Genomic DNA, 25,364 nt, shown 5'->3' with positions numbered 1-25,364 from the left:
TTGGGACTGACATATATACACTGGGGTTTCCCTGCTAGCTCAGTCAGTAAAGAATCTGCCTGCAGTGTGGCAACCCACTCCAGTATTCTTGCCTGGAAAATCCTACGGACAGAGGAGTCTGGCAGGCTACAGTCCATGGGGTCATGAGAGTCGGACATGACTTAGCAAGTAAACCATACATACACTACTGATCCCATGAATAAGATAGATAACTAATGAGAACCTACTGTATAGCACAGGGAACTCTATTCAGTGACAAAGAGGGGATATATAAATACATTTGGCTGATTCACGTTGCTGTACATCAGAAACTAACAGAACACTGTAAAGCAACTATACTCCGATAAATACTGAAAAAAAAAGAGTGGCATGAGAACTCTTAGTCGCACTAAGTGAGATTTAACTCCCTGAACAGGGATCGAATCTGGGTCCTCTGCATTAAAAGCATGAAGTCTTAGCCACAGGACCATCAGGGATGCCCCCATATTATCTTCTGCTCATGAGCCCTGCCCTCACCCTTTTCTCCACCAAAGTAAAAGAAACTTCTAATGCTGGGTCCAGCCCCAGCAGGATCCAAGGGTACCCTCAGGATGGACGGCGTCGGCGAATGAATGACGGGGAGGCCAAGCTTTGGTGAGCGAGGCCCGTAACTTTATTTTCAAAAGGAGCTTTTATACCCTGACTTGTACATAGAGGAAAATGAAAGATGCAAGGTCATGCAGAGTCAGCCCAAACACTCCAGCAGTTTTGCCCTTATCGAAACCAGGATATTTTTCTGTATGCCTTTCCATAAACAAGGGTCTTATGCTATGTACATTATCTTCTGGCCTGGAGGCCTGTTGACATTTTATGACCCTTTTTTGATAAAGGTTGATCAACCAGAAAACTTGTTTTCCCTTGAAGTGTTTTTTCTTTATATTTCTAATCTGTGTCAGTCTCAGAAAGTACTAAACAGTTACATTCTCACGGAGCAAAGGTGCAGTGGGTCACAACAAAGAAAGAACTTATTAGCTCAAAGGTCTGATGTGGTTAATACCAAGCCTACTACTTGTTTTTCTTACATTCCAACTACATTAACTAACGCACTCGCAGGTGCACAATGGACAAGGGATATGGGAACTTGGCAGCAAGCATTGGCCCAATAATGAAGCCCTTTACCAGTATTATTCTAATAATTTTTCACCCCTTAAAGGGCTCTTTGCCCATTAGGACTTTTAGAATGTTTATGCTTCCCGTGCCTTTCATGGTTGGGAAGTTGTGAACAATCATGTGCGTTAGTGTTAAGAGTATGGATAAACCTGTCAAGCAAGCCAGAATGCTAATCAGAGGGATTTGAATTGAAATACTCCTTTCATGTCCAGGAGACTTATTAATTAGAGCCCTAAGTTGATTTTCTTCAGAGAAAGGTTGTCAGGGATAGCCCCCTGCTAATGTCAAAAGAGTTGGTGAAAAACATAATATAGTAAACAGCAGACAGACAGATTTTGGTTTTGGGGTAGATACCCGAGCAGGTCCAGGGAGTCCCTCGAGTCCTGATCTGTCTTGCCTGTCAGGTCTCTTCCGCATGACCTTGTCATGGGTGGGATCTCCCGTGGTGGCTCCCGGCATTCTAAGGCTTAAATTCCAAATTCACCAGGACGTTTTCTCTGTCTTCTCTGTCAAACAGTGATCACCTCTTCATTGAGACACCCAAGATACTGGTAATACAACAATTTATGTAGCTATGCATTTTCCGTGGTCTTCCTCACATAGTTATTAGTATCTTTCAGTTCGTTTAGTTCAGTTGCTCATTTGTGTCTGATTCTTTGCAACCCCATAGACTGCAGCACGCCAGGCCTCCCTGTCCATCACTAACTACCGAAGTTTACTCAAACTCATGCTCATTGAGTTGGTGATGCCATCCAAACATCTCATTCTCTGCCGTTCCCTTCTCCTCCTGCCTTCAATCTTTCCCAGTATCAGGGTCTTTTCTAGTGATTCAGTTCTTCACATCATGTGGTCAAAGTACTAGAGTTTCAGCTTCAACATCAGTCCTTCCATGAATATTCAGGACTGATTTGCTTGAGGATGTACTGGTTGGATCTCCTTGCAGTCCAAGGGACTCTCAAGAGTCTTCTCCAACACCACAATTCAAAAGCATCAATTTTTCGGTGCTCAGCTTTCATTATAGTCTAACTCACATCCATACATGACGACTAGAAAAACCATAGCCTTGACTAGACGGACCTTTGTTGGCAAAGTAATATCTCTGCTTTTTAATATACTGTCTAGGTTGGTCATAACTTTTCTTCCAATGAGTAAGCATCTTTTAATTTCATGGCTGCCGTCACCATCTGCAGTGATTTTGGAGCCCCCCAAAATAAAGTCTGTCACTGTTTCCATTGTTTCTCCATCTATTTGCCATGAAGTGATGGGATCAGATGCCATGATCTTAATTTTCTGAATGTTGAGTTTTAAGGCAACTTCTTCACTCTCCTCTTTCACTTTCATCAAGAGGCTCTTTAGTTCGTCTTCACTTTCTGCCATAAGGGTGGTGTCATCTGCATATCTGAGGTTATTATTTCTCCCAGCAATCTTGATCCCAGTTTGTGCTTCATCCAGCCCAGCATTTCTTATGATGCATATAAGCAAGGTGATAATATACAGCTCTGACATACTCCTTTTCCTATTTGGAACCAGTCTGTTGTTCCATATCCAGTTCTAACTGTTGCTTCCTGACCTGCATACAGATTTCTCAAGAGGCAGGTCAGGTGGTCTGGTATTCCCCTGTCTTTCAGAATTTTCCACAGTTTATTGTGATCCACACAGTCAAAGGCTTTGACATACTCAATAAAGCAGAAATAGATGTTTTTCTGGAACTCTCCTGCTTTTTCAATGATCTAGTGGATGTTGGCAATTTGATCTATGGTTCCTCTGCCCTTTTCTAAAACCAGCTTGAACATCTGGAAGTTCACAGTTCATGTACTGTTGAAGCCTGGCTTGGAGAATTTTAAGCATTACTTTACTAGCATGTGAGATGAGTGCAATTGTGTGGTAGTTTGAGCATTCTTTGGCATTGCCTTTCTTTGGGATTGGAATAGAAACTGACCTTTTCCAGTTCTGTGGCCACTGCTGAGTTTTCCAAATTTGCTGGCTTATTGAGTGCAGCACTTTCACAGCATCATCTTCTAGGATTTGAAATAGCTCAACTGGAATTCCATCACCTCCACTAGCTTTGTTCATAATCAGCTTCCTAAGGCCCACTTGACTTCACATTCCAGGATGGCTTGCTCTAGGTGAGTGATCACACCATCGTGATTATCTGGGTCATGAAGATCTGTTTTGTACAGTTCTTCTGTGTATTCTTGCCACCTCTTCTTAATACCTTCTGCTTCTGTTAGGTCCATACAATTTCTGTCCTTTATTGAGTTCATCTTTGCATGAAATGTCTCCTTGGCATCTCTAATTTTCTTGAGGAGATCTCTAGTCTTTCCAATTCTATTGTTTTCCTCTATTTCTTTGCACTGATAGCTGAGGAAGGCTTTCTTATCTTTCCTTGCTATTCTTTGGAACTCCACATTCAAATGGGTATATCTTTCCTTTTCTCCTTTGCTTTTCACTTCTCTTCTTTTCTCAGCTATTTGTAAGGCCTCCTCAGACAGCCATTTTGCTTTTTTGCATTTCTTTTTCTTGGGGATGGTCTTGATCCCTGTCTCCTGTACAATATCACGAACCTCTCTCCATAATTCATCACACACTCTGTCTGTCAGATCTAGTCCCTTAAATCTATTTCTCACTTCCACTGTATAATCATAAGGGATTTGATTAGTATCTTAAGAACAAGCAATATGCTAGAGCTCTCTGTATGCCCACAAAATCTGCACTGAGTTCTTTGGATAACAGGAAGGTGTCAATATAAATTTGTAGAGCTTGATAATGAAGCAGTGTACTAAAGCAGACAAAAGGGAACTCTCCCAGGGTGGAAGGGTGGAATTGGGAGTTGGAACTGACATATATACACAACTATGTACAAAATATCAACAGATAATTAATGAGAACCAGTTGTACAGCATAGGGAACACTACTCAGTGCTCTGTGGTGGCCTAAATGGGAAGAAAATCTAAAAAAGAGGGAATATATGTATACATATGACTGATTCACTTTGCTGTACAGCAAGAAACACAACACTGTAAAGCAACTATACTCCAATAAAAATTAATTTTAAAAAAGGAAGCTTCCCTCTTCTTTTGGTAAGATTAACAGTCAAGTTTACTATCAGTCAGGTCTAGAAATTAAAAGTATAGAGACCAAGAGTTTACCTGACAACTGTGAGCCATCATATTAGAGTTGCTGCTTTCCCTGCACTAGCTTTGGAAGCAATAAAGAGGGAGAGAAATCAGTCTATCTGAAATGGCCATGCCTGGCCTGCCAGTTTTTCCACCTTGGTCCACCTGAATATCTTCCACCTTCCCATGATCTCTGGATGGAACAGAGGTCAGAGAAGGCATGTAAGTAAAGTACAGAGTACTTTTCGAGCAGCAATTGTCACCCAAGCTAGAATCGCAATCCTTCTCACTGGGGAAGCAACACAGCACCGTCGTTAAGAGCATGCTCTGCAGCATCAGTCTGCTTCAGTTCATGATGTCAGTTTTGCCCCTTGTCAGCTGCATGACCATGGGCAAATTACTACTCTGGCCCCAGCTTCCTTATCTCTAAAATAGGGATGACAGTGACTTCCCTGCTGGTTCAGTGGCTAACACTGTGCTCCCAATGCAGTGGGAGTGGGTTCAATCCCTGGTGAGGGAACTAGATCCCACATGCCGCAACTAAGAGTTCACATGTTGCACTGAAAGATTTTGCATGCCACAACTAAGAGCCGGAGCAGCCAAATGAACAAATAAGTATCTAAAGAATAAAACAAAATAGGAATGATAACAGTACTTGCTTCACAGAGTTGTTGTGAGGATTTATTTTATGTAAAACACTTAGAATAGGGCTTGGCAATAAATAATAACTACTAAATATTATTGTGACTGCAGCCATGAAATTAAAAGACGCTTACTCCTTGGAAGGAAAGTTATGACCAACCTAGATAGCATTTTCAAAAGCAGAGACATTACTTTACCAACAAAGGTTCATCTAGTCAAGGCTATGGTTTTTCCTGGGTCATGTATGGATGTGTGAGTTGGACTGTGAAAAAGGCTGAGCACCGAAGAATTGATGCTTTTGAACTGTGGTGTTCAAGACTCTTGAGAGTCCCTTGGACTGCAAGGAGATCCAACCAGTCCATTCTGAAGGAGATCAGCCCTGGGATTTCTTTGGAAGGAATGATGCTAAAGCTGAAACTCCAGTACTGTGGCCACCTCATGCGAAGAGTTGACTCATTGGAAAAGACTCTGATGCTGGGAGGGACTGGGGGCAAGAGGAGAAGGGGACGACAGAGGATGAGATGGCTGGATGGCATCACTGACTCGATGGACGTGAGTCTCAGTGAACTCCGGGAGTTGGTGATGGACAGGGAGGCCTGGCATGCTGCGATTCATGGGGTCGCAAAGAGTCGGACACGACTGAGCAACTGATCTGATCTGATCTGAAATATTATTGTTATTTACAATTGTTATATAAATTATTATTTACAATTACTAATAATTTCTCTCAACACTCAACTTATTTAATTGGCCATCATTTCCTACTGATCTCTTCAGGAAAATCTCTCTCAAACACCTGCCTTCCACCATGACCATCACCATTTCAGCTCATACTATCAGACTGTGACCTTTATTCACTTATCAAACAAATTTATAAACACCCTGTGGCTTAGCTGGTAAAGAATCCATCTGCAATGTGGGAGACCTGGTTTCGATCTCTGTTGGAAAGATCCCCTGGAGAAGGGAAAGGCTACTCACTCCAGTATTCTGGCCTGGAGAATTCGATGGACTGTATAGTCCATGGGGTTGCAAAAAGTTGGACACGACTGAGTGACTTTCACTTTCAGGAAAGGATGAACTATATTAAGTTTGGGGGCTAGACAGATGGAAAACAAAAACTTACAATTTCAACCCACAATGAATCTAGAAAATCCAGAACAAATAAACTGGAAATTACAGTATAGCATAATTAGTATCATCTGAGAGAAATGCACATACATGTACACAAGGGAATGAAAAGTGAAAGTGAAAGTCGCTCAGTTGTGTCCAACTCTTTTTGACTCCATGGACTACACAGTCCATAGAATTCTCCAGGCCAGAATAATGGAGTGGGTAGCCTTTCCCTTCTCCAGGGGATCTTCGCAACCCAGGGATCAAACCCAGGTCTCCTGCATTGCAGGTGGATTCTTTACCAAATGAGCTATCAGGGAAGCCTACGCAAGGCAATACAGGACTACAAAAAAAGTATTTCTGACTCCTGGTGGTTCAGACAGTAAAGAATCTGCCTGCAGTGCAGAAGACCCAGGTTCAATCCCTGGATTGCGACGATCCCCTGGAGAAGGAAATGGCTACTCACTCCAGTATTCTTACCTGGAGAATTCAATGAACAGAGGAACATGGGTTGCAAAGAATCGGACATGACTGAATGATAAACACTTTCACTTTTTCGCTTTCCCCCAAAAGACTCAGCACATGTTTTCCACTTTCCCTCCAACTATGACCGTATTCCTACTGAAGCTCTTAACACCGTGTGTTGGGTTTGTTGGACGTCCACCGTCATCCCAACTTCAGCATGTTAAAACAGACCTCTTAATTTCCCCGCGTGCACTCCTGCTCTCAACCCTGCCTCCACCGTGTCCCTTCCTGGTCTTTCCCGTGTCAAATGGCACTGTCGTTTGTACAGTGACTGAGCTAAAAAACCGAGGAGTTGTCCTTGTTTCCTTTTTCCCTGAACCTTTTCAAATCCATCAACAAGCCCTTTTGGATGTATCTCCAAAATATATCCTCAATCCGTCCACTTCTGTACATTTTAATTATTGCCTCCTTATTGGTTCAAATCAGCATCATCTCCCACATGGATTACTGAAGTAGTCTCCTAACCGATCTTTTTGTTTCCACTGTTGCTCCCTGCGACCTGTTTTCCAAACTTAAATCAAAACAATCACTTTAAAATAATGAGATCCTGTGCAAAAACACCCCAATGGCTCCCCACTGTAATCAGAATAAAAACCAAACTTTTTAAGGCCTGACTGATCTGGCCACTGCCCTCACATGCCAGAGCAGAGCCCCTACTCTCTCGTTTGTTCACCCACCAGCTTTACTGATTTTCCTCCTGTTCCTCTATCATGCCAATCTGTTTCCACTTCGGGGCCTCCTCCCTTGATTTCCCTCTGTTGAGAACATTTTCTTCCCCAGTCCTTTGTATGAATGGCTACTTCTTACCCTTAGCTCTTCAGCTCAAATATTCAAAGGGCCTTTCCTGATTTTTTTTTTACCTAAAGTACCCTCTCTCCTATTTACTCTCCCATTAGGTTATTCACACTTAGCACGATTTGAAATTATATCATTTATACCTTCATTTGTTTACTGTCTGTCACCTTCTACCAGAATTAAGCTCCAAGTATTCTAGGCACTTGTCTGGTCACTGTTATGTCCCTAATGTCTAGAGGAATGCCTCGCACAAAAAACCATTCCCAAATAATCAACTTTGATGATTCAAATAAGGTAGTTTCAATGGTAGGAGGACTAACAAATGAAGGAGTAGTAAAGAAAAAGAAACAGAAAATGTAGACTTCTTTTACAAAGCGTGATTGTGAGAAAAGAGGTAGAGAAAGCTTGAAGGGCCAATGCAAGGGGAGAAAAACTTGTTTCTTAATTTCCTGTATGTCAAGGACCCTTTTCAGGAATAAGCAAAGCCCTGGGTCCTAGGACTTCCCATGTGGCGTGAGTGGTAAAGAATCTGCCTGCCACTGCAGGAGACTTAAGAGATGCAGGTTTGATCCCTTGATTGGGAAGATCCCCTGGAGAAGGGCATGGTAATCTACTCCAGTATTCTTGCCCAGAGAATCCCATGGACAGAGGACCCTGGTGGGCTACAGTCCATGTGGTTGCAAAGAGTTGAACATGACTGAAGCAATTTACATGCACCTGAGTCCTGACCTCAGGAAAATGCAAACACATACAAAAGTTTACAAACCATTCCAAGGGGTTCAAGAATTCCCCAAAGTTCTTGTACTCTAGGGTAAGAATTCTTACAGTATAAACACAACAAAGATTCCTAAGATATGGGTTAATAAAGAAAGGACACTGAGTTAATAAGAGAAAACCAGGTAAGGGGTGTGCACTGTCCTTTGAAACAAAACAGAAAAAAGCAAGGTCAAGTGAAGATTTAAATAAGAAGGGGTAGAAATTTGAAGTTCCTGCCTGGCAGAATTTTAATTTTTCAGTGATACAGGAGTTAAGATCACGTGTTAAAAAGAATCATCAGGGGCTTCGCTGGTGACTCAGTGGTAAAGAATCCACCTGCCAATGCAGGAGACATGGGTTCAATCCCTGGTCTGGAAAGAGTCCCACGTGCCACGAAGCAACTAAGCCTGTGCACCACCGCTACTGAGCCTGTGCTCTAGAGCCCAGGAGCCACAACTACTGAGGCCATGTGCTGCAACTACTGAGGCCGTGCACGCTAGAGCCTGTGCTCCACAAAGAGAAGCCCTCACACAACTAAGAGCAGCCCCTAATCACAGCAACCAGAGGAAAGCCCACAAAGCAACGAAGACCCAGCACAGCCAAGAGTACATTTAAAAATAAATAAAATTTTAAAATAAATAAATAAAGTCAGTTGCATTTAAAATGTATTCATCAGCGTTGAGCAAAATATCAGGCATATACTATGTGTTCAACAAAAGTCTATTAAATATTTTGATTGAATAATTGAAAACACTGGAGTTATCCTATATGGGATTCTGAAATCTGGTTCCACAAAAGGTCAACTCGTTTTCTTTGAAGAAAATTGTCTCCAAAAGTTTAGGTTAAAAGACACTTTGAGGTAAGTAGGAATAGCTTCACTAACAGAGGACATAGAAAACCACATAAAATTTTATGAATAATTTTGAGGTAGATTCTGTATTTATAATAAAAATAAGTGAATAAATGTTTTAGGCATTCACTTCAAACGAAACAGTAAGGTCACTTGATAACTTTTCTTAAAAAGAAATAATCTCTCCAGTCATTCCATCCAAACCCAAGCTCCTCATTTCTCTCCAATCCAGACCTTACTGTAAAGAAATAACCTGATTTGTTTAAGGAGCTTAAAACAGTGGCCTTAGGAGGAGTATCATTTATCATTTCCTCTTGTTGTCAAGAGGCTTTTCTGAACCAAAAGAATTTAATAATGTAGATTGATGTTAACAACATAACTAAGACAAACAGAACTACCTTACTTTGTTTGCTCTTCAGTTGCTAAGTCATATCTGACTCTGCAACCCACGGACTGTGACCAGCCAGGTGCCTCTGTCCATGAGATTTCCCAGGCAAGAATACTGGAGTGCGTTACCGTTTCCTTCTCCAGGGGATCTTTCCAACCCAGGGAGCAAACCCACATCTCCTGCATTGGCAGGCGGGTTCTTTACCACTGAGCCACCAGAGAAGCCCGCCTTACTAACTAGCTCACTTCAAAAGATTATCATGGGTACATGTGGAAGAAAATTCACAGCAGTGCTGTTCATATTTACCAAAAACTGTAGAAATTGTAGCGTTCACCAACAGCACAGTAGATAAATTGTGGTATACCCTTACAATGGAACAACAAGCAACTAATTACAAGCAATAACTAGGATCAACCATAAAAACAATGTTGACTAATGAAGGAAAATATAAGGGAGAGCTTAGTACAATTCCATGTGCACAAAGTTCAAAACAAGCCAAGCTAGAAAGTGCAACTTCACATACAATGACAGTGAAAATCTATGGAAAAGCAAGAAGTGGCTGCCACAGGAGTCATGATAGGGGCTACATCTGGGGACATGGAGGCATGTATGCTGGGAAAAGGGAATGAATAATAACACACCTGCTCCAGGACTTCCTTGGTGGGCCAGTGACTAAGAGTGTGCACTCCCAATGGAGGAGACCTGGGTTCGATCCCTGGTAGGGGAACTATATCTCATATGCTGCAACTAAAATCCGTCAAAGCCAAATAAATAAATAATAAACAGATAAATATTTTAAACATAACACCTGCTCTAACCACTTCTAACTGGAGTACTTTAAAAGCAAATTATCCTGAAACAAACTGAAAAAGAAAGAGACTGAGAATGTCTACTTCAGAGGAGTCATAAGCAGTGACTTTTTTCAGAAGGTAAACAAGATTTATTTTGGAAGTTGCCATTAAATAATGCTAAAGTGTATATTGTTTAAAATATGTATTTCATGAATGTACCTTCCTAGTTATTACCCACTAATTAAGACTAAAGCCAAAGTCTTTGACTGTGTGGATCACAATAAACTGTGGAAAATTCTGAAAGAGATGGGAATACCAGACCACCTGACCTGTCTCTTGAGAAATCTGTATGCAGGTCAGGAAGCAACAGTTAGAACTAGACATGGAACAACAGACTGGTTCCAAATAGGAAAAGGAGTTCGTCAAGGCTGTATATTGTCACTCTGCTTATTTAACTTATATGCAGAATACATCATGAGAAACGCTGGGCTGGAAGAAGCACAACCTGGAATCAAGATTGCCAAGAGAAATATCAATAACCTCAGATATGCAGATGACACCACCCTTATGGCAGAAAGTGAAAAGGAACTAAAAAGCCTCTTGATGAAAGTGAAAGAGGAGAGTGAAAAAGCTGGCTTAAAGCTCAACATTCAGAAAACGAACATCATGGCATCTGGTCCCATCACTTCATGGGAAATAGATGAGAAAACAGTGGAAACAGCGTCAGACTTTATCTTTTTGGGCTCCAAAATCACTGCAGATGGTGACTGCAGCCACGAAATTAAAAGACGCTTACTCCTTGGAAGAAAAGTTATGACCAACCTAGATAGCATATTCAAAAGCAGAGACATTACTTTGCCAACAAAGGTCCGTCTAGTCCAGGCTATGGTTTTTCCAGTGGTCATGTATGGATGTGAGAGTTGGACTGTGAAGAAAGCTGAGCGCCGAAGAATTGATGCTTTTGAACTATGGTGTTGGAGAAGACTCTTGAGAGTCCCTTGGACTGCAAGGAGATCCAACCAGTCCATCCTAAAGGAGATCAGTCCTGGGTGTTCATTGGAAGGACTGATGCTGAAGCTGAAACTCCAATACTTTGGCCACCTCATGTGAAGAGTTGACTCATTGGAAAAGACCCTGATGCTGGGAGGGATTGGGGGCAGGAGGAGAAGGGGATGACAGAGGATGAGATGGCTGGATGGCATCACCGACTCGATGGACATGAGTTTGGGTGAACTCCAGGAGTTGGTGATGGACAGGGAGGCCTGGCGTGCTGCAATTCATGGGGTGGCAAAGAGTCAGACACGACTGAGTGACTGAACTGAACTAAACTGAATTAAGACTAAATGGTCTAGTTACTTGATCAATTCAAATAGGAACAAAAAATCAGTTTTATCCTGGAGGCAGATTTGAATAATGGGACACTTTCCTTTCATAGTTATGTTGTTCTTCAGTTGCTCATTCATGTCCCACTCTTTGAGACCCCATGAACAGTAGTACAACAGGCACCCCTGTCCTAAACTATAATAGATTAGTTATGTCCTAATGGGCACCTCATGCGAAGAGCTGACTCATTGGAAAAAACTCTGATACTGGGAGGGATTGGGGGCAGGAGGAATAGGGGACCACAGAGGATGAGATGGCTGGATGGCATCACCGATTTTGGGTGAACTCCGGGAGTTGGTGATGGATAGGGAGGCCTGGCGTGCTGCAATTCATGGGGTTGCAAAGAGTCGGACTGAGTGACTGAACTGAACTGAACTGAAACTGTCATAGATTAGTTATAACTATTAGTTCATAGTTATAATTAATCTGTTTTCTTATAATTTCAACCCGATTATTATTCTGTTTATTTCTTTACGGGTTAAAGACAAGGTTTATTTGAAATTCTGAAAACCACTAGAGGAAATTTAAAACAACGAATATCCTGAGATAATAACCTAGACTGGAAGAAGGAAAACAAACACAGAGATACTGTCATCTATGCAATGTTTCCTGAAATCGCTATCCTTGACTTTTCTTAAAGAATAAAAAAAGTGTATTCCTTTGCATGTTTAGGTATCATGTCCATGATCGGAGCAAAGTTATTCAATTTAAATCTCAAACACTTTTTCAAAGGAAAGCCAGCTTACTCTGCCTTTCTTGTGTATAATTTCTACTGTAATTATACGAGATTTTTCGTGCAAATGCCTACGTAATCTCGGCCCTTCACTTCCCAAAGTCTATAAAGTGGTTCAGAAATGAGAAGCTGGGAATCACGCAGACCCTGGTTGAACCCCCAAATCTCTGACTTCCAAATTCCTCAGCGCCACTCCAGAGCGTTTCTAAACAGAACAGTCCCCCAACAACCAAGCCGAAAGCTGCGGCGGGAAGCGAAGCGGTCACCATAGGAACATAAGCTCAACCCTAAGCTCCCGAGAAACGACAACACGCGCAAAGTTTGTTCCGGGAGGGTTTCTCTGGACCGCAACTCTGCCCGCTACCGCCCCTCACGCCGGCGCCAAAATCCACCTCAGGGGTCGCCCACAGACCCTAATCCCCGCCACACCCGCGCCCTGCAGCTGCCCTCTCAAAGGCCTGCTGACCCAGGAGATGCTTTTACCCCGAAGCGGCGCATCCCCGTGCTTCTACCTGGGGCGGTGGGTCCCTCCCCGGGCTTTTTGGCCCGCCATCCTCCCCGGAGATCATCCCGGCGACTACCAGGACTCGGTTCCCGCCTGGGATCCAGATCCCTCAAGGTCTCCATCCTCCGCCCCCTTCTCCTCCCTTCCCACCCCAAATCGACTTGGCCCCTCCCCGGGGGGCGGTGGGAGGCGGGACCGGGAGGGAGGGAGGCGGGACCCGGCGGGAGGGAGGCGGGACCGGGCGGGAAGGAGGCGGGACTCGGCGGGAAGGAGGTGGGGGCGGTTAGCGCCGGCCGGCGTCGCCGTCGGCCCCGCCCTCACGCTCTGTACCTGAGGGGGCTCGTCCTCCACCTCCCCGGCGCCTTCACTCCGCTTCCGTCCCGCGCGCCCCAAGTCCCTGTGCGCACGCGTACCTGGCTCGACCCTCCCTCTCGCGGGGACTACAAGCCGTGCGCGCGCACACACGCACGTAGCGTCGCGTACGTCCGCCTGTCTGCCTTACAGGGCGCCCTGGAAAGGCTTCTTCCTGGTCCATCCGCGCCGCGCAGGCGCAAGCCCACGCAGCGCCTAGACGACCCTCCAGAGCGTCCCGTCTCCTAGTAACCAGCCTCCACCCACTTTTCCAAGCTTTTTCCCAACTTCCTGCGGGTGGCCATCTTAACTGAGTAGAGCGCGCGTGCGCAGAGCTCTATTTTTCCCCCCGCCTATGGCTGTCTTCTCTTAGCTCTGGGATACCTGCTGCTTTACTGCCACTTTTGTGTGCTATTTTCCCAGGGATCGGTCGCCATTCTGGACGGATTAGTGAATTCGTTACTCCGCAGAGTTGCTTTTGGGCGCTGGGAGGGTGATGCGCTCTCCATCCTCGGTCAGGGGCCTCTGTGCGGGGAGCCTTCCTTTGGTGAGGTGCTGCTGCTGCAGCCCCGCAAGAGAGAGCCGGCCTTTTGGGGTGAGCGCCCGCAGCCTGCACAGTCTGGGGAGCCCTGACCGCCCTGTACCATCCAGTCTGAGTTGAATCTGGGAATGACAGGGAGAGAAAAGTGACAGTGCAGATTCCTGACCTGTATATCTTCTCCACAAGCCAGGCCGTCTCCAAGTCCCCCCAAAAAAGTGATCACGGTTAACAAACAAACAAAAACTGAAAGGGTAGAGTATCTCACTTGATATTTAATATTGTATCGATTCTTTTCCTATTTAATACAGTTTAAACTTGTCTTCTATTAGGAGCCTTCAATCTTGGAACACTTCTTTAACTTAACCAAGTATAACATTATTTTTGGCCATCCGGCTATGTTAATGTTGACCAATTATTAGCTAAAAGTGAAGAAAGGAGCTTGTTAGTGAAAAAGAATGAAAAGTGCATTTTTCTGCCAGCTGGAAAAGAAAAGTTTAGCCTTTTTAGCATTTAATGTTTAATATCTTTGGCTGCAAAGAATATAATCAATCTGATTTCGGTGTTGACCATCTGATGATGTCCATGTGTAGAGTCTTCTCTTGTGTTGTTGGAAGAGGGTGTTTGCTATGACCAGTGCATTCTCTTGGCAAAACTCTATTAGCTTTTGCCCTGCTTCATTCCGTATTCCAAGGCCAAATTTGCCTGTTACTCCAGGTGTTTCTTGACTTCCTACTTTTGCATTCCAGTCCCCTATAATGAGAAGGACATCTTTTTGGGGTGTTTTTAAAGGTCTTGTAGGTCTTCATAGAACCGTTCAACTTCAGCTTCTTCAGCGTTACTGGTTGGGGCATAGGCTTGGATTACCGTGATATTGAATGGTTTGCCTTGGAAACGAACAGAGATCATTCTGTCGTTTTTGAGATTGCATCCAAGTACTGCATTTCAGACTCTTTTGTTGACCATGATGGCTACTCCATTTCTTCTAAGGGATTCCTGCCCACAATAATAGATATAATTGTCATCTGAGTTAAATTCACCCATTCCAGTCCATCTTAGTTCGCTGATGTGTAGAATATCAACGTTCACTCTTGCCATCTCCTGTTTGACCACTTTCAATTTGCCTTGATTCATGGACCTAACATTCCAGGTTCCTATGCAATATTGCTCTTTACAGCATTGGACCTTGTTTCTATCACCAGTCACATCCACAACTGGGTATTGTTTTTGCTTTGGCTCCATCCCTTCATTCTTTCTGGAATTATTTCTCCACTGATGTCCAGTAGTATATTGGGCACCTACCGACCTGGGGAGTTCCTCTTTCAGTATTCTATCATTTTGCCTTTTCATACTGTTCATGGGGTTCTCAAGGCAAGAATACTGAAGTGGTTTGCCATTCCCTTCTCCAGTGGACCGCATTCTGTCAGACCTCTCCACCATGACCGTCCATCTTGGGTGGCCCCACACGGCATGGCTTAGTTTCATTGAGTTAGACAAGGCTGTGGTCCATGTGATCAGTTTGCCTAGTTTTCTGTGATTATGGTTTCAGTGTGTCTGCCCTCTGATGCCCTCTCGCAACACCTACCGTCTTACTTGGGTTTCTCTTACCTTGGTCGTGGGTAGCTCTATACAGTCAGCAGAAACAAGACTGGGAGCTGACTGTGGCTTAGATCATGAATTCCTTATTGCCAAATTTAGACTTAAATTGAAGAAAGTAGGGAAAACCACTAGACATTCAGGTATGATCTAAATCAAATCCCTTATGATTATACAGTGGAAGTGAGAAATATATTTAAGGGAATAGATCTGCTAGACAGAGTGCCTGATGAATTATGGACAGAGTTTCATGACATTGTACAGGAGACAGGGATCAAGACCATTCCCAAGAAAAAGAAATGCCAAAAAGCAAAATGGCTGTCTGAGGAGGCCTTACAAATAGCTGAGAAAAGAAGGGAAGTGAAAACCAAAGGAAAAAAGGAAAGATATAAACATCTGAATGCAGAGTTCCAAAGAACAGCAAGGAGAGATAAGAAAGCCTTCTTGAGCGATCAATGCAAAGAAATAGAGGAAAACAACAGAATGGGAAAGACTAGAGATCTCTTCAAGAAAATTAGAGACCCCAAGGGAACATTTCAGGCAAAGACGGGCTCGATAAAGGACAGAAATTGTATGGATCTAACAGAAGCAGAAGATATTTAGAGGTGGCAAGAATACACAGAGGAACTGTACGAAAAAGATCTTCACAACCCAGATAATCACGATGGTGTGATCACTCACCTAGAGCCAGACGTCCTGGAAAGTGAAGTCAAGTGGGCCTTAGAAAGCATCACTACGAACAAAGCTAGTGGAGGTGATGGAATTCCAGTTGAGCTATTCCAAATCCTGAAAGATGATGCTGTGAAAGTGCTGCACTCAATATGCCAGCGAATTTGGAAAACTCAGCAGTGGCCACAGGACTGGAAAAGGTCAGTTTTCATTCCAACCCCGAAGAAAGGCAATGCCAAAGAATGCTCAAACTACCGCACAATGGCACTCATCTCGCATGCTAGTAAAGTAATGCTCAAAATTCTCCAAGCCAGGCTTCAGCAATACGTGAACCGTGAACTTCCAGATGTTCAAGCTGGCTTTAGAAAAGGCAGAGGAACCAGAGATCAAATTGCCAACATCCGCTGGATCATGGAAAATGCAAGAGAGTTCCAGAAAAACATATACTTCTGCTTTATTGACTATGTCAAAGCCTCTGACTGTGTGGATCACAATAAACTGTGGAAAATTCTGAAAGAGATGGGAATACCAGACCACCCGACCTGCCTCTTGAGAAACCTATATGCAGGTCAGGAAGCAACAGCTAGAACTGGACATGGAACAACAGACTGGTTTCAAATAGGAAAAGGAGTACGTCAAGGCTGTATATTGTCACCCTGCTTATTTAATTTCTATGCAGAGTACATCATGAGAAACGCTGGGCTGGAAGAAGCACAAGCTGGAATCAAGATTGCCAGGAGAAATATCAATAACCTCAGATATGCAGATGACACCACCTTTATGCCAGAAAGTGAAGAGGAACTAAAAAGCTTCTTGATGAAAATGAAAGTGGAGAGTGAAAAAGTTGGCTTAAAGCTCAACATTCAGAAAACTAAGATCATGGCATCTGGTCCCATCACTTCATGGCAAATATATGGGGAAACAATGGAAACAATGTCAGACTTTATCTTTTTGGGCTCCAAAATCACTGCAGATGGTGACTGCAGCCATGAAATTAAAAGACGCTTACTCCTTGGAAGGAAAGTTATGACCAACCTAGATAGCATATTCAAAAGCAGAGACATTACTTTGCCAACAAAGGTCCGTCTAGTCAAGGCTATGGTTTTTCCTGTGGACATGTATGGATGTGAGAGTTGGACTGTGAAGAAAGCTGAGTGCCAAAGAATTGATGCTTTTGAACTGTGGTGTTGGAGAAGACTCTTGAGAGTCCCTTGGACTGCAAAGAGATCCAACCAGTCCATTCTAAAGGAGATCAGTCCTGGGGGTTCATTGGAAGGACTGATGCTAAAGCTGAAACTCCAATACTTTGGCCACCTCATGTGAAGAGTTGACTCATTGGAAAAGACTCTGATGCTGGGAGTGATTGGGGTCAGGAGGAGAAGGGGACAACAGAGGATGACAAGGCTGGATGGCATCACTGATTCAATGGACATGAGTTTGAGTAAACTCCGGGAGTTGGTGATGGACAGGGAGGCCTGGCCTGCCGTGATTCATGGGGTCGCAAAGAGTCAGACACGACTGAGCGACTGAACTCACTGAATGTTTAACATGTTCCGCTTTTCTTAAATAACCCAAGGGTTCTGAACTCTAATAGTGGCTTTATCTCCCTGTCTTTTCCACAGATGAAATAGATCAACTAGGTTTTTATAGCTGTTCTCTGATGATCTTGATATAGTATTCGCCTGTCCATTTCAAATGTAATATCATATTTGAAGAGACAAACTATTCTTGTTTTTGCCTAGTGAGTACTCATATTTTCCCCCACAGCATATTATTGACAGACATAAATATCTTTTATGTTAGAACAAATCTCATAAAAGTGCATTTTAATATGTGCCATATGTTTTTCCCATCTCTGCTTTGATTTTTTATCAGTATTTGTGCCAGTACATTTTCTCATTTTGTTGCATTAAGATATCATAACTTTGTAACTATAGCTGGACACTAAAAAGTTAAATCATGTCCCAGTTGTTTTAGATAAAGGCAGAAGTCCCAGGAGATACATTTTCTGTGAAATATAATTGTACCTAACTGATACAATAAGTTACAAGAAGCATGAGCTCTCAAAGACCATCCTAAAATGTTATTTTAGGGAAAACAAAGTATTCTCATTTCATCTTAAGATGCTAAGGTTATTTTGAATAAAATGTTCTCATGATCTATCTAGCATTAATTGAAAAAAAAATAGAGAAAAATGTAAAAACCTCAAAACTTTCTGATGATGTTGAAGGCTTGTGGGGTGAAGGTGATTATTATCATAGGAGATAGGAAAGTACCTCCTCCAGGGAAAAAATTACAAGAGTTTGAGTATTTACGTATGCCACCTTTGTTGATGTTCTTTTAGTCGCTAAGTCGTGTCCTACTCTTTGCGTCCTATGGACTGTAGCCCGCCAGGCTCCTCTGTCTGGGTGTTTTCCCATGCAGGAATACTGGAGTGGGTTGCCATTTCCTCCTCCAGGGGATCTTCCCATCCCAGGGATCAAACCCATGTCTTCTGTAATAGCGGGTGGATTCTTTACTGCTGAGCCACGAGGGAAATCCCAATGGGATTGTTTCTACTAACCTATTTTTTTCCTCCTAGTTATGAGTCACATCCTTCTGCTTCTTTTCATGCCTGGTAAGTTCATGGGGTCACAAGGAGTCGGACACGACTTAGCGACCAAACAACAAGTTTTTATTGAGCTTTCCAGGTGGCTCAGAGTGAAGAATCTGTCTGCCAGTGCAAGAGATGCAGGAGACAAGGGTTACATCCCTGGGTCTGGAAGATCCCCTAAGGGCATGGCAACCCACTCCAGTATTTGTGCCTGGAGAATCCCATGGACAGAGGAGACTGGCCGGCTACAGTCCACCGTCCAAGAATCAGACACAACTTAGCAACTGAGCACACACAAATTTTTATTGGCTGCCAGATGTTGCAGATTTGACATTGTTGGTGCTGAAGATTTTGGTTTTCCTTTAAATATGTGTAGGTTTTATTCTGAAATGCAGTGAGTTTACTTGAAAACAATTTAATCCTTTAGAACTGCCCTGTTGAAAATAGTAACCACTAGCTTCATGTGGCCATTTGAATTTATGTTATTAAAATGAAATAAAATTTAAAATTTAGTCCCTCATTTGTGTTTTGTACATTTCAAATTCTAACATCTAGCTTTCGTTGGTGGGTCAGTAGAATTCTCACATGCCAACATCCACACGTGACTAGTGGCCAGTATACTAGACAATACATAAAGGATATTTCTATCATTGTAGAAAGTCCTATTGGAGACCTGCTTTAGAAGTTTGCTTTTAAGCTTTATTAGGTCCAAAGTGGTCTTTATTTAGGGCTAATTTGACTCCATTATTGAGGCAATACCTCAGTGGACGCCCCCTCCTTTTACAACCATTTTAAGCTCTTTCTTCAATGTTGCATGGTCATCTCTCTTCATTGGACATTCATGATAAAAAGTACTGTATCTTTCTTGGAGGCTTTTTTCCTTTACTTTTTTGTATTATGGTAGAATACACATAACATAAAATGTAGCATCCTGGCCATTCTTAGGTGTATAGTTCAGTGTATTAAATACATTTGTAGTGCTGTGCTGTCATCACCACCACTCATCTCCAGAACTCTTTTCATCTTGTAAAATTGAAACTCTGTACCCCTTAAACAACTCCCCATGGCAACCACTATTCTACTTTCTGTTTTTTTGATTCGGTATCTAGATACCTCACATAAGTGGAGTCAAACAGCATTTGCCTTTTTGTGACTGAATTATTTCATCTAGAATAATGTGCTCGATTCATCATGCTTTAACATATTGCAGAATTTCTTCCTCCTTTTTTAATGCTGAGTAGCTTATCATATATATGTGTGTGTGTGTATATATATACACTATATCTTGCTTACCCATGATCTATCAATGGACACTTGAGTTGCTTCCACTTTTTAGCTATTTTGAATAATGCTGTGATAAACATGGGTGTACAAATATTTCTTAAAGGCCCAGAAGTTGGTTTGCCAGATCATATGGTAATTCTGTTTTTAATTTTTTGAGGAACTGTCAAACTTTTCCACAGCAGCTGTACCAATTGTACATTCCCACCATTAGTGCATAAAGATTGAAATTTCTCCACATCATCAACAACACTTGTTATTTTCTTTCTTTCTTTCTTTTTTAATAGTAACCTAATAGGTATAAGGCAGTATCTAACTGGTAACTGTGATTTGCATTTCCCTAATTATTAGTGATGGTGAACATCTTTTCATGTTATCATTGGCCATTTTGGCCATTCATCTATCTTCTCTGGAGAAATGTCTATTTTAGTCCTTTGCTCAGTTTTGAGTTGGGTTATTTTGTTGTTGCTGAGTTCTCTATATAGTCTGAGTTTCAGTCTTTTATCATATATATGATTTGCAAATATTTTCTCCCAATGATTTGCCCTTCTACTCTCTTAAGTGTTTTATTAACGCACAAAATTTGTAAATTTTCATAAGATCCATTGTTTCAGCATCTTTAATTATTTTTCAGCAGAGTGTTTGGCCTTCAATAATAATTTCTTTAATCCAATAATAATAAATTAAAGTTCTTTGTAACAAGAATGATAGGACTAAGTAGAGAAGTTCTGTAATTTTCTGCCAGGAGATAAAACAGAGCATCTGGTGAATTCCTTTAAAAAAACAAAAAGTCTCAGAGAACCTATAGAGCCTGCAAACCTCCCACAAAGAAAACGGAAACACTGAGGGAAGGAAGGAGATTTTACTGTGTATTTTTGGCATCCTCACCATGACATTCCATTACAACAAACATTGCCTGAAGTTAGTTGAAATTCCCATTCTATTCACTTGTTACAGTTTTTCCCTCAAGCAATCATGGAAGAAACGTATCCACTGCTTTAAGAGGTGCCAGCAATCTTATTTTTATTCAGCTGTCCCAATGGGGTTTTCCCCAAGTAAATCTGCTACTCAAGTTTCTGCTTTGCATATGGATTCAAAAGTGGGTGATCGCTTAATGCAAAGGACAGAGAAAAGCAAATTGGAGCCAGTGACTCAGTTATTTCAAAACACCAAGATAATAAGATTAGAAGACACAGATCAAGAAGCCTTTACAAGGAGCAAAGACACTGGCACAGGATATCTTTCAGAGAAAGCCTTGGGTCCAGTGATATGTGTTAAAGAAAGTGATGGGATAGAAATGACAGACGTCGAATGAAGTTATTTTGTATGTTACTAAAGAAACCAAAAATGGCTTTTGACTAAGAGGGCCTGATGAATGAGAGACTTACCTTATTAGGAAAACCTAACAAAATGAAGGAAGATGATCGCATATTTTTTACTGTTTATGAATCAATGTAGATTGCATCTTTTGATGATACATAAGGCTATGGTTTTTCCTGTGGTCATGTATGGCTGTGAGAGTTGGACTTTGAAGAAGGCTGAGTGCCAAAGAATTGATGCTTTTGAACTGTGGTGTTGGGGAAGACTCTTGAGAGTCCCTTAGACTGCAAGGACATCCAAGCAGTCCATTTTGAAGGAGACCAGCCCTGGGATTTCTTTGGAAGGAATGATGCTAAAGCTGAAACTCCAGTACTTTGGCCACCTCATGCGAAGAGTTGACTCATTGGAAAAGACTCTGATGCTGGGAGGGATTGGGGGCAGGAGGAGTTGGGGATGACAGAGGATGAGATGGCTGGATGGCATCACTGACTCGATGGATGTGAGTCTGAGTGAACTCCGGGAGTTGGTGATGGACAGGGAGGCTTGGCGTGCTGCGATTCATGGGGTCGCAAAAAGTCAGACACAACTGAGTGACTGAACTGAACTGAAGTGATTCAAAAAAAGTTGCTTTAGAAAGAAGAAACTTTCCAAAATTCAAATTCAAGATTTCTCTCATATTACACTCTATTCTTGTCAAAAATCAGAGGTTTTGTCTAAGGGTATTTAAATGTCACCAAAACATTTTAATTCTAGTGTATTTCTTAAACAAGTGATCAAAACCCAAAAAACAGTGTCCACTTTGACATCAGTATTTCCCATGATTTCTGGTGTATTGCTTTTGTATGTTGGATTTCCAGCTGGAGATTTTGCTTTAGAGTACTTTATCTTCCTGCATTTTTGCATTTCTGTCCTGTCAAAAATCACTGGTAGCTAAAGAGGCATTTCACATTTCACATCATCCTTTCAAAACTTTTTTTTTTAACCCACACAGAATTCATTTCAGAGTTCACAAAACAGTTTTTCTAAATGTAATAATTTATCTTGCAGATGTTACCATTTTATGCCACCAATATTTAATATAAGAAAACAGCCTAGTTGTTTAAAAAACTATATATATATATGTTTATATATAAACATATATAGTATATAAATATATATACTATATATGTATACATGTATAATACTGCTGTTTCAAACTTTCGTGCATTGGAGAAGGCAATGGCACCCCACTCCAGCACTCTTGCTTGGAAAATCCCATGGACAGAGGAGCCTGGTAGGCTGCAGTCCATGGGGTCGCTAAGGGACATGGCTGAGGGACTTCACTTTCACTTTTCACTTTCATGCATTGAGAAGGAAATGGCAACCCACTCCAGTATTCTTGCCTGGAGAATCCCAGGGACGGGGGAGCCTGGTGGGCTGCTGTCTATGGGGTCGCACAGAGTTGGCCACGACTGAAGTGACTTGGCAGCAGCAGCAGTTATTTCAAACTACTAGATGTTTCAGTAAGGATGACAAACATATATATATATGTTTATATATACTTCAGTCATGTCCGACTCTTAGCAACCCCATGGACTGTAGCGCACCAGGCTCCTCCATCCATGGGATTTTCCAGGCAAGAGTACTGGAGTGGGGTGCCATTGCCTTCTCCATACATTATATACATACACGTAAATATGTATATGTATATACATATATAAATATGTATATGCTGTTTCAAACTTTATACATATACATACATATATGTGTATATATACATACATATACACACATATATGTATGTGTATATGTATACATACATACATATATACACACATATGTGTATATACATATACATATTTACATATATGTATATATAAACATATATATATATGTTTGTCATCCTTACTGAAACATCTAATAGTTTGAAACAGCAGTATTTTCCCAAATAATGTTAGCTGAAATTAAAAACCACTTGTGTCTGGACAGATAGTGACCTGTAAATATTTCTACTATGTATGTTTTGACATTTTCCTGTACTTTAATATTTAATGGTGATCTCTAATGTCCAGTTGAGTAATATCCTTAATATTGATAAAGGAAAAAGGCATACTCAAAAGGAAAAGTAATCTTTTAGGGGAAAAAATATTCTGTTAATCAGAGAAAAACTAAACAGATGTTTTTGTAGAGTTTAAAAACATTGAAAGGGATGTAAGCCAATAAGATGACGCTCTTTATCATTTATAGAAAATAATTCTTTGGGAGACAAAAAAAAATACACAGATCATTCATTTGGTCACCTAACCTGGCACTGTGCTTGGTGCTTGGGATAGAATTGGGAATAAAACAGCAACTGCCTTCTTTGGTGGGATTCCCTGGTGACTCAGATGGTATAGAATCCACCTGCCAATGCAGGAATTGCAGGTTCAATCCCTGGGTCATGCACATCCCCTGGAGGAGGAAATGGCAACCTACTCCAGTATTCTTGCCTGGAGAATTCCATTGACAGAGGAGCCTGATGGGCTACAGTCCATACAGTTGCAAAGAGTTGGACATGAATGAATGACTGAAACAATAATAACACTTTTGTAATGCTTACTGTCTACCAGTAGAACATCAGACTAATTATATAAGATACAAATTGTGATGTGTCATGAAGAAAAAGTTAAACAGCCAAACCGACAGGAGACATAACATACACTTGATTTTTATTTTTTTAAACTTGATTTTTAACTGTGGGAGCTAGGAAAGATTCTCTGAAGAGGTGACATTTATGGTTTTTGCAAGGACACGACTGTCCAAGTGAGATGATGGCCGAGGGGACAGAGTTTAGGTGAAGTCTGGAAGGAGATCATGATGGTCTGAAAGTGGGGGAAAGAAAGGGTTTCTAGTTTAAAAAAAAAAAGGCTAGATGCATGAAGGTTCTCTAGGAGAAAGAGTGAGCTGGGGAGCACGGCTTTTGGACATACCAATCTCCAAGGCAGGCAGTTCTATGTGTATGGAATGAAAAATACCAATTTGAAAGTTGTATACGGAGTGGTGTCTAAAGTTATGGGAATTAATGAGGTTGCTTAGGGTGAATGTAGAGTGTGAGATAAAGCAACTACAACTTTCAGAAGCTGGCCAGTGCTGAGGGAGCTCGCAAAGGGGATGGAAGAATTGACAGGCTGGTGGAAAACCAAGACAGGATAATGTCAAGACTGCCCACCAATCTTTAAGGTGGGGGCAGTCAACTGAAAGGGTAAATGCAGACTGAAAGTTCACTGGATCTAGCAACATGAATTGAGAAGACCATGGGTTGAGAAGATCCCCTAGAGAAGGAAATGGTAACCTACTCCAGTATTCTTGCCTGGGAAATCCCAGGGACAGAGAAGCCTGGTGGGATAGTCTATAAGGTCCCAAAGAGTTGGACATGACTTAGCAACTAAACTACAACAATATAAGCAAAGGGCAACACAATTGTGTGGCTATCTTTAATGATAACTAGGAAAACTTCCACTGGGACTAACTTTGCACAGAATCCATTCCCACCTGCATAATCCAAGAAAGACTTACTCAGAGTGACTTAAATCAAAGATCAGATCAGATCAGTCGCTCAGTCGTGTCCGACTCTTTGCGACCCCATGAATCGCAGCACGCCAGGCCTCCCTGTCCATCATCAACTCCCGGAGTTCACCCGGGACTCACGTCCATCGAGTCAGTGATGCCATTCAGCCATCTCATCCTCTGTCATCCCCTTCTCCTCTTGCCCCCAATCCCTCCCAGCATCAGAGTCTTTTCCAATGAGTCAACTCTTCGCATGAGGTGGCCAAAGTACTGGAGTTTCAGCTTTAGCATCATTCCTTCCAAAGAAATCCCAGGGCTGGTCTCCTTCAGAATAGACTGGTTGGATCTCCTTGCAGTCCAAGGGACTTTCAAGAGTCTTCCCCAACACCACAGTTCAAAAGCATCAATTCTTCGGCGCTCAGCCTTCTTCACAGTCCAACTCTCACATCCATACATGACCACAGGAAAAACCATAGCCTTGACTAGACGAACCTTTGTTGGCAAAGTAATGTCTCTGCTTTTGAATATGCTATCTAGGTTGGTCATAACTTTCCTTCCAAGGAGTAAGCGCCTTTTAATTTCATGGCTGCAGTCACTATCTGCAGTGATTTTGGAGCCCCCAAAAATAAAGTCTGACACTGTTTCCACTGTTTCCCCATCTATTTCCCATGAAGTGATGGGACCAGATGCCATGATCTTTGTTTTCTGAATGTTGAGCTTTAAGCCAACTTTTTCACTCTCCACTTTC

At 42.0% G+C, this 25,364-nt stretch overlaps 2 protein-coding genes across 35 annotated transcripts in view; one reads left to right on the top strand and one right to left on the bottom strand.

Annotated features, from left to right (window-relative positions):
- The window catches only part of TSGA10 (testis specific 10), a 92,990-nt gene extending 79,635 nt beyond the window's left edge, over nt 1-13,355 (bottom strand). For 11 of the 34 annotated variants that reach the window (XR_015137393.1, XR_015137394.1, XM_086327998.1 and 8 more), the window contains exon 1: nt 13,074-13,139. Coding sequence is in view for 4 of the 34 variants with exons in the window: in XM_086327986.1 (XP_086184112.1) it covers nt 12,722-12,865 (144 nt within the window). In the remaining 30 variants the exon portion in view is untranslated. The other 23 variants (XM_086328001.1, XM_086327996.1, XM_086328008.1 and 20 more) reach the window with 15 other exon arrangements.
- Nucleotides 13,356-20,810: 7,455 nt separating this feature from the next.
- C11H2orf15 (chromosome 11 C2orf15 homolog) lies at nt 20,811-21,281 on the top strand. The gene has a single exon (XM_086327985.1). The coding sequence runs from the start codon at nt 20,811-20,813 to the stop codon at nt 21,084-21,086; it is 276 nt and encodes a 91-aa protein (XP_086184111.1). The 3' UTR covers nt 21,087-21,281.
- The last annotated feature ends 4,083 nt before the right edge of the window (nt 21,282-25,364 follow it).

Source organism: Bos grunniens, chromosome 11 (genome assembly GCF_055505025.1).
Source record: "Bos grunniens cultivar Pamir isolate PY7600 chromosome 11, Bosgru_T2T1.0, whole genome shotgun sequence".
Taxonomy (NCBI): Eukaryota; Metazoa; Chordata; class Mammalia; order Artiodactyla; family Bovidae; genus Bos; species Bos grunniens.
This window is presented reverse-complemented; position numbering and strand designations above follow the sequence as displayed.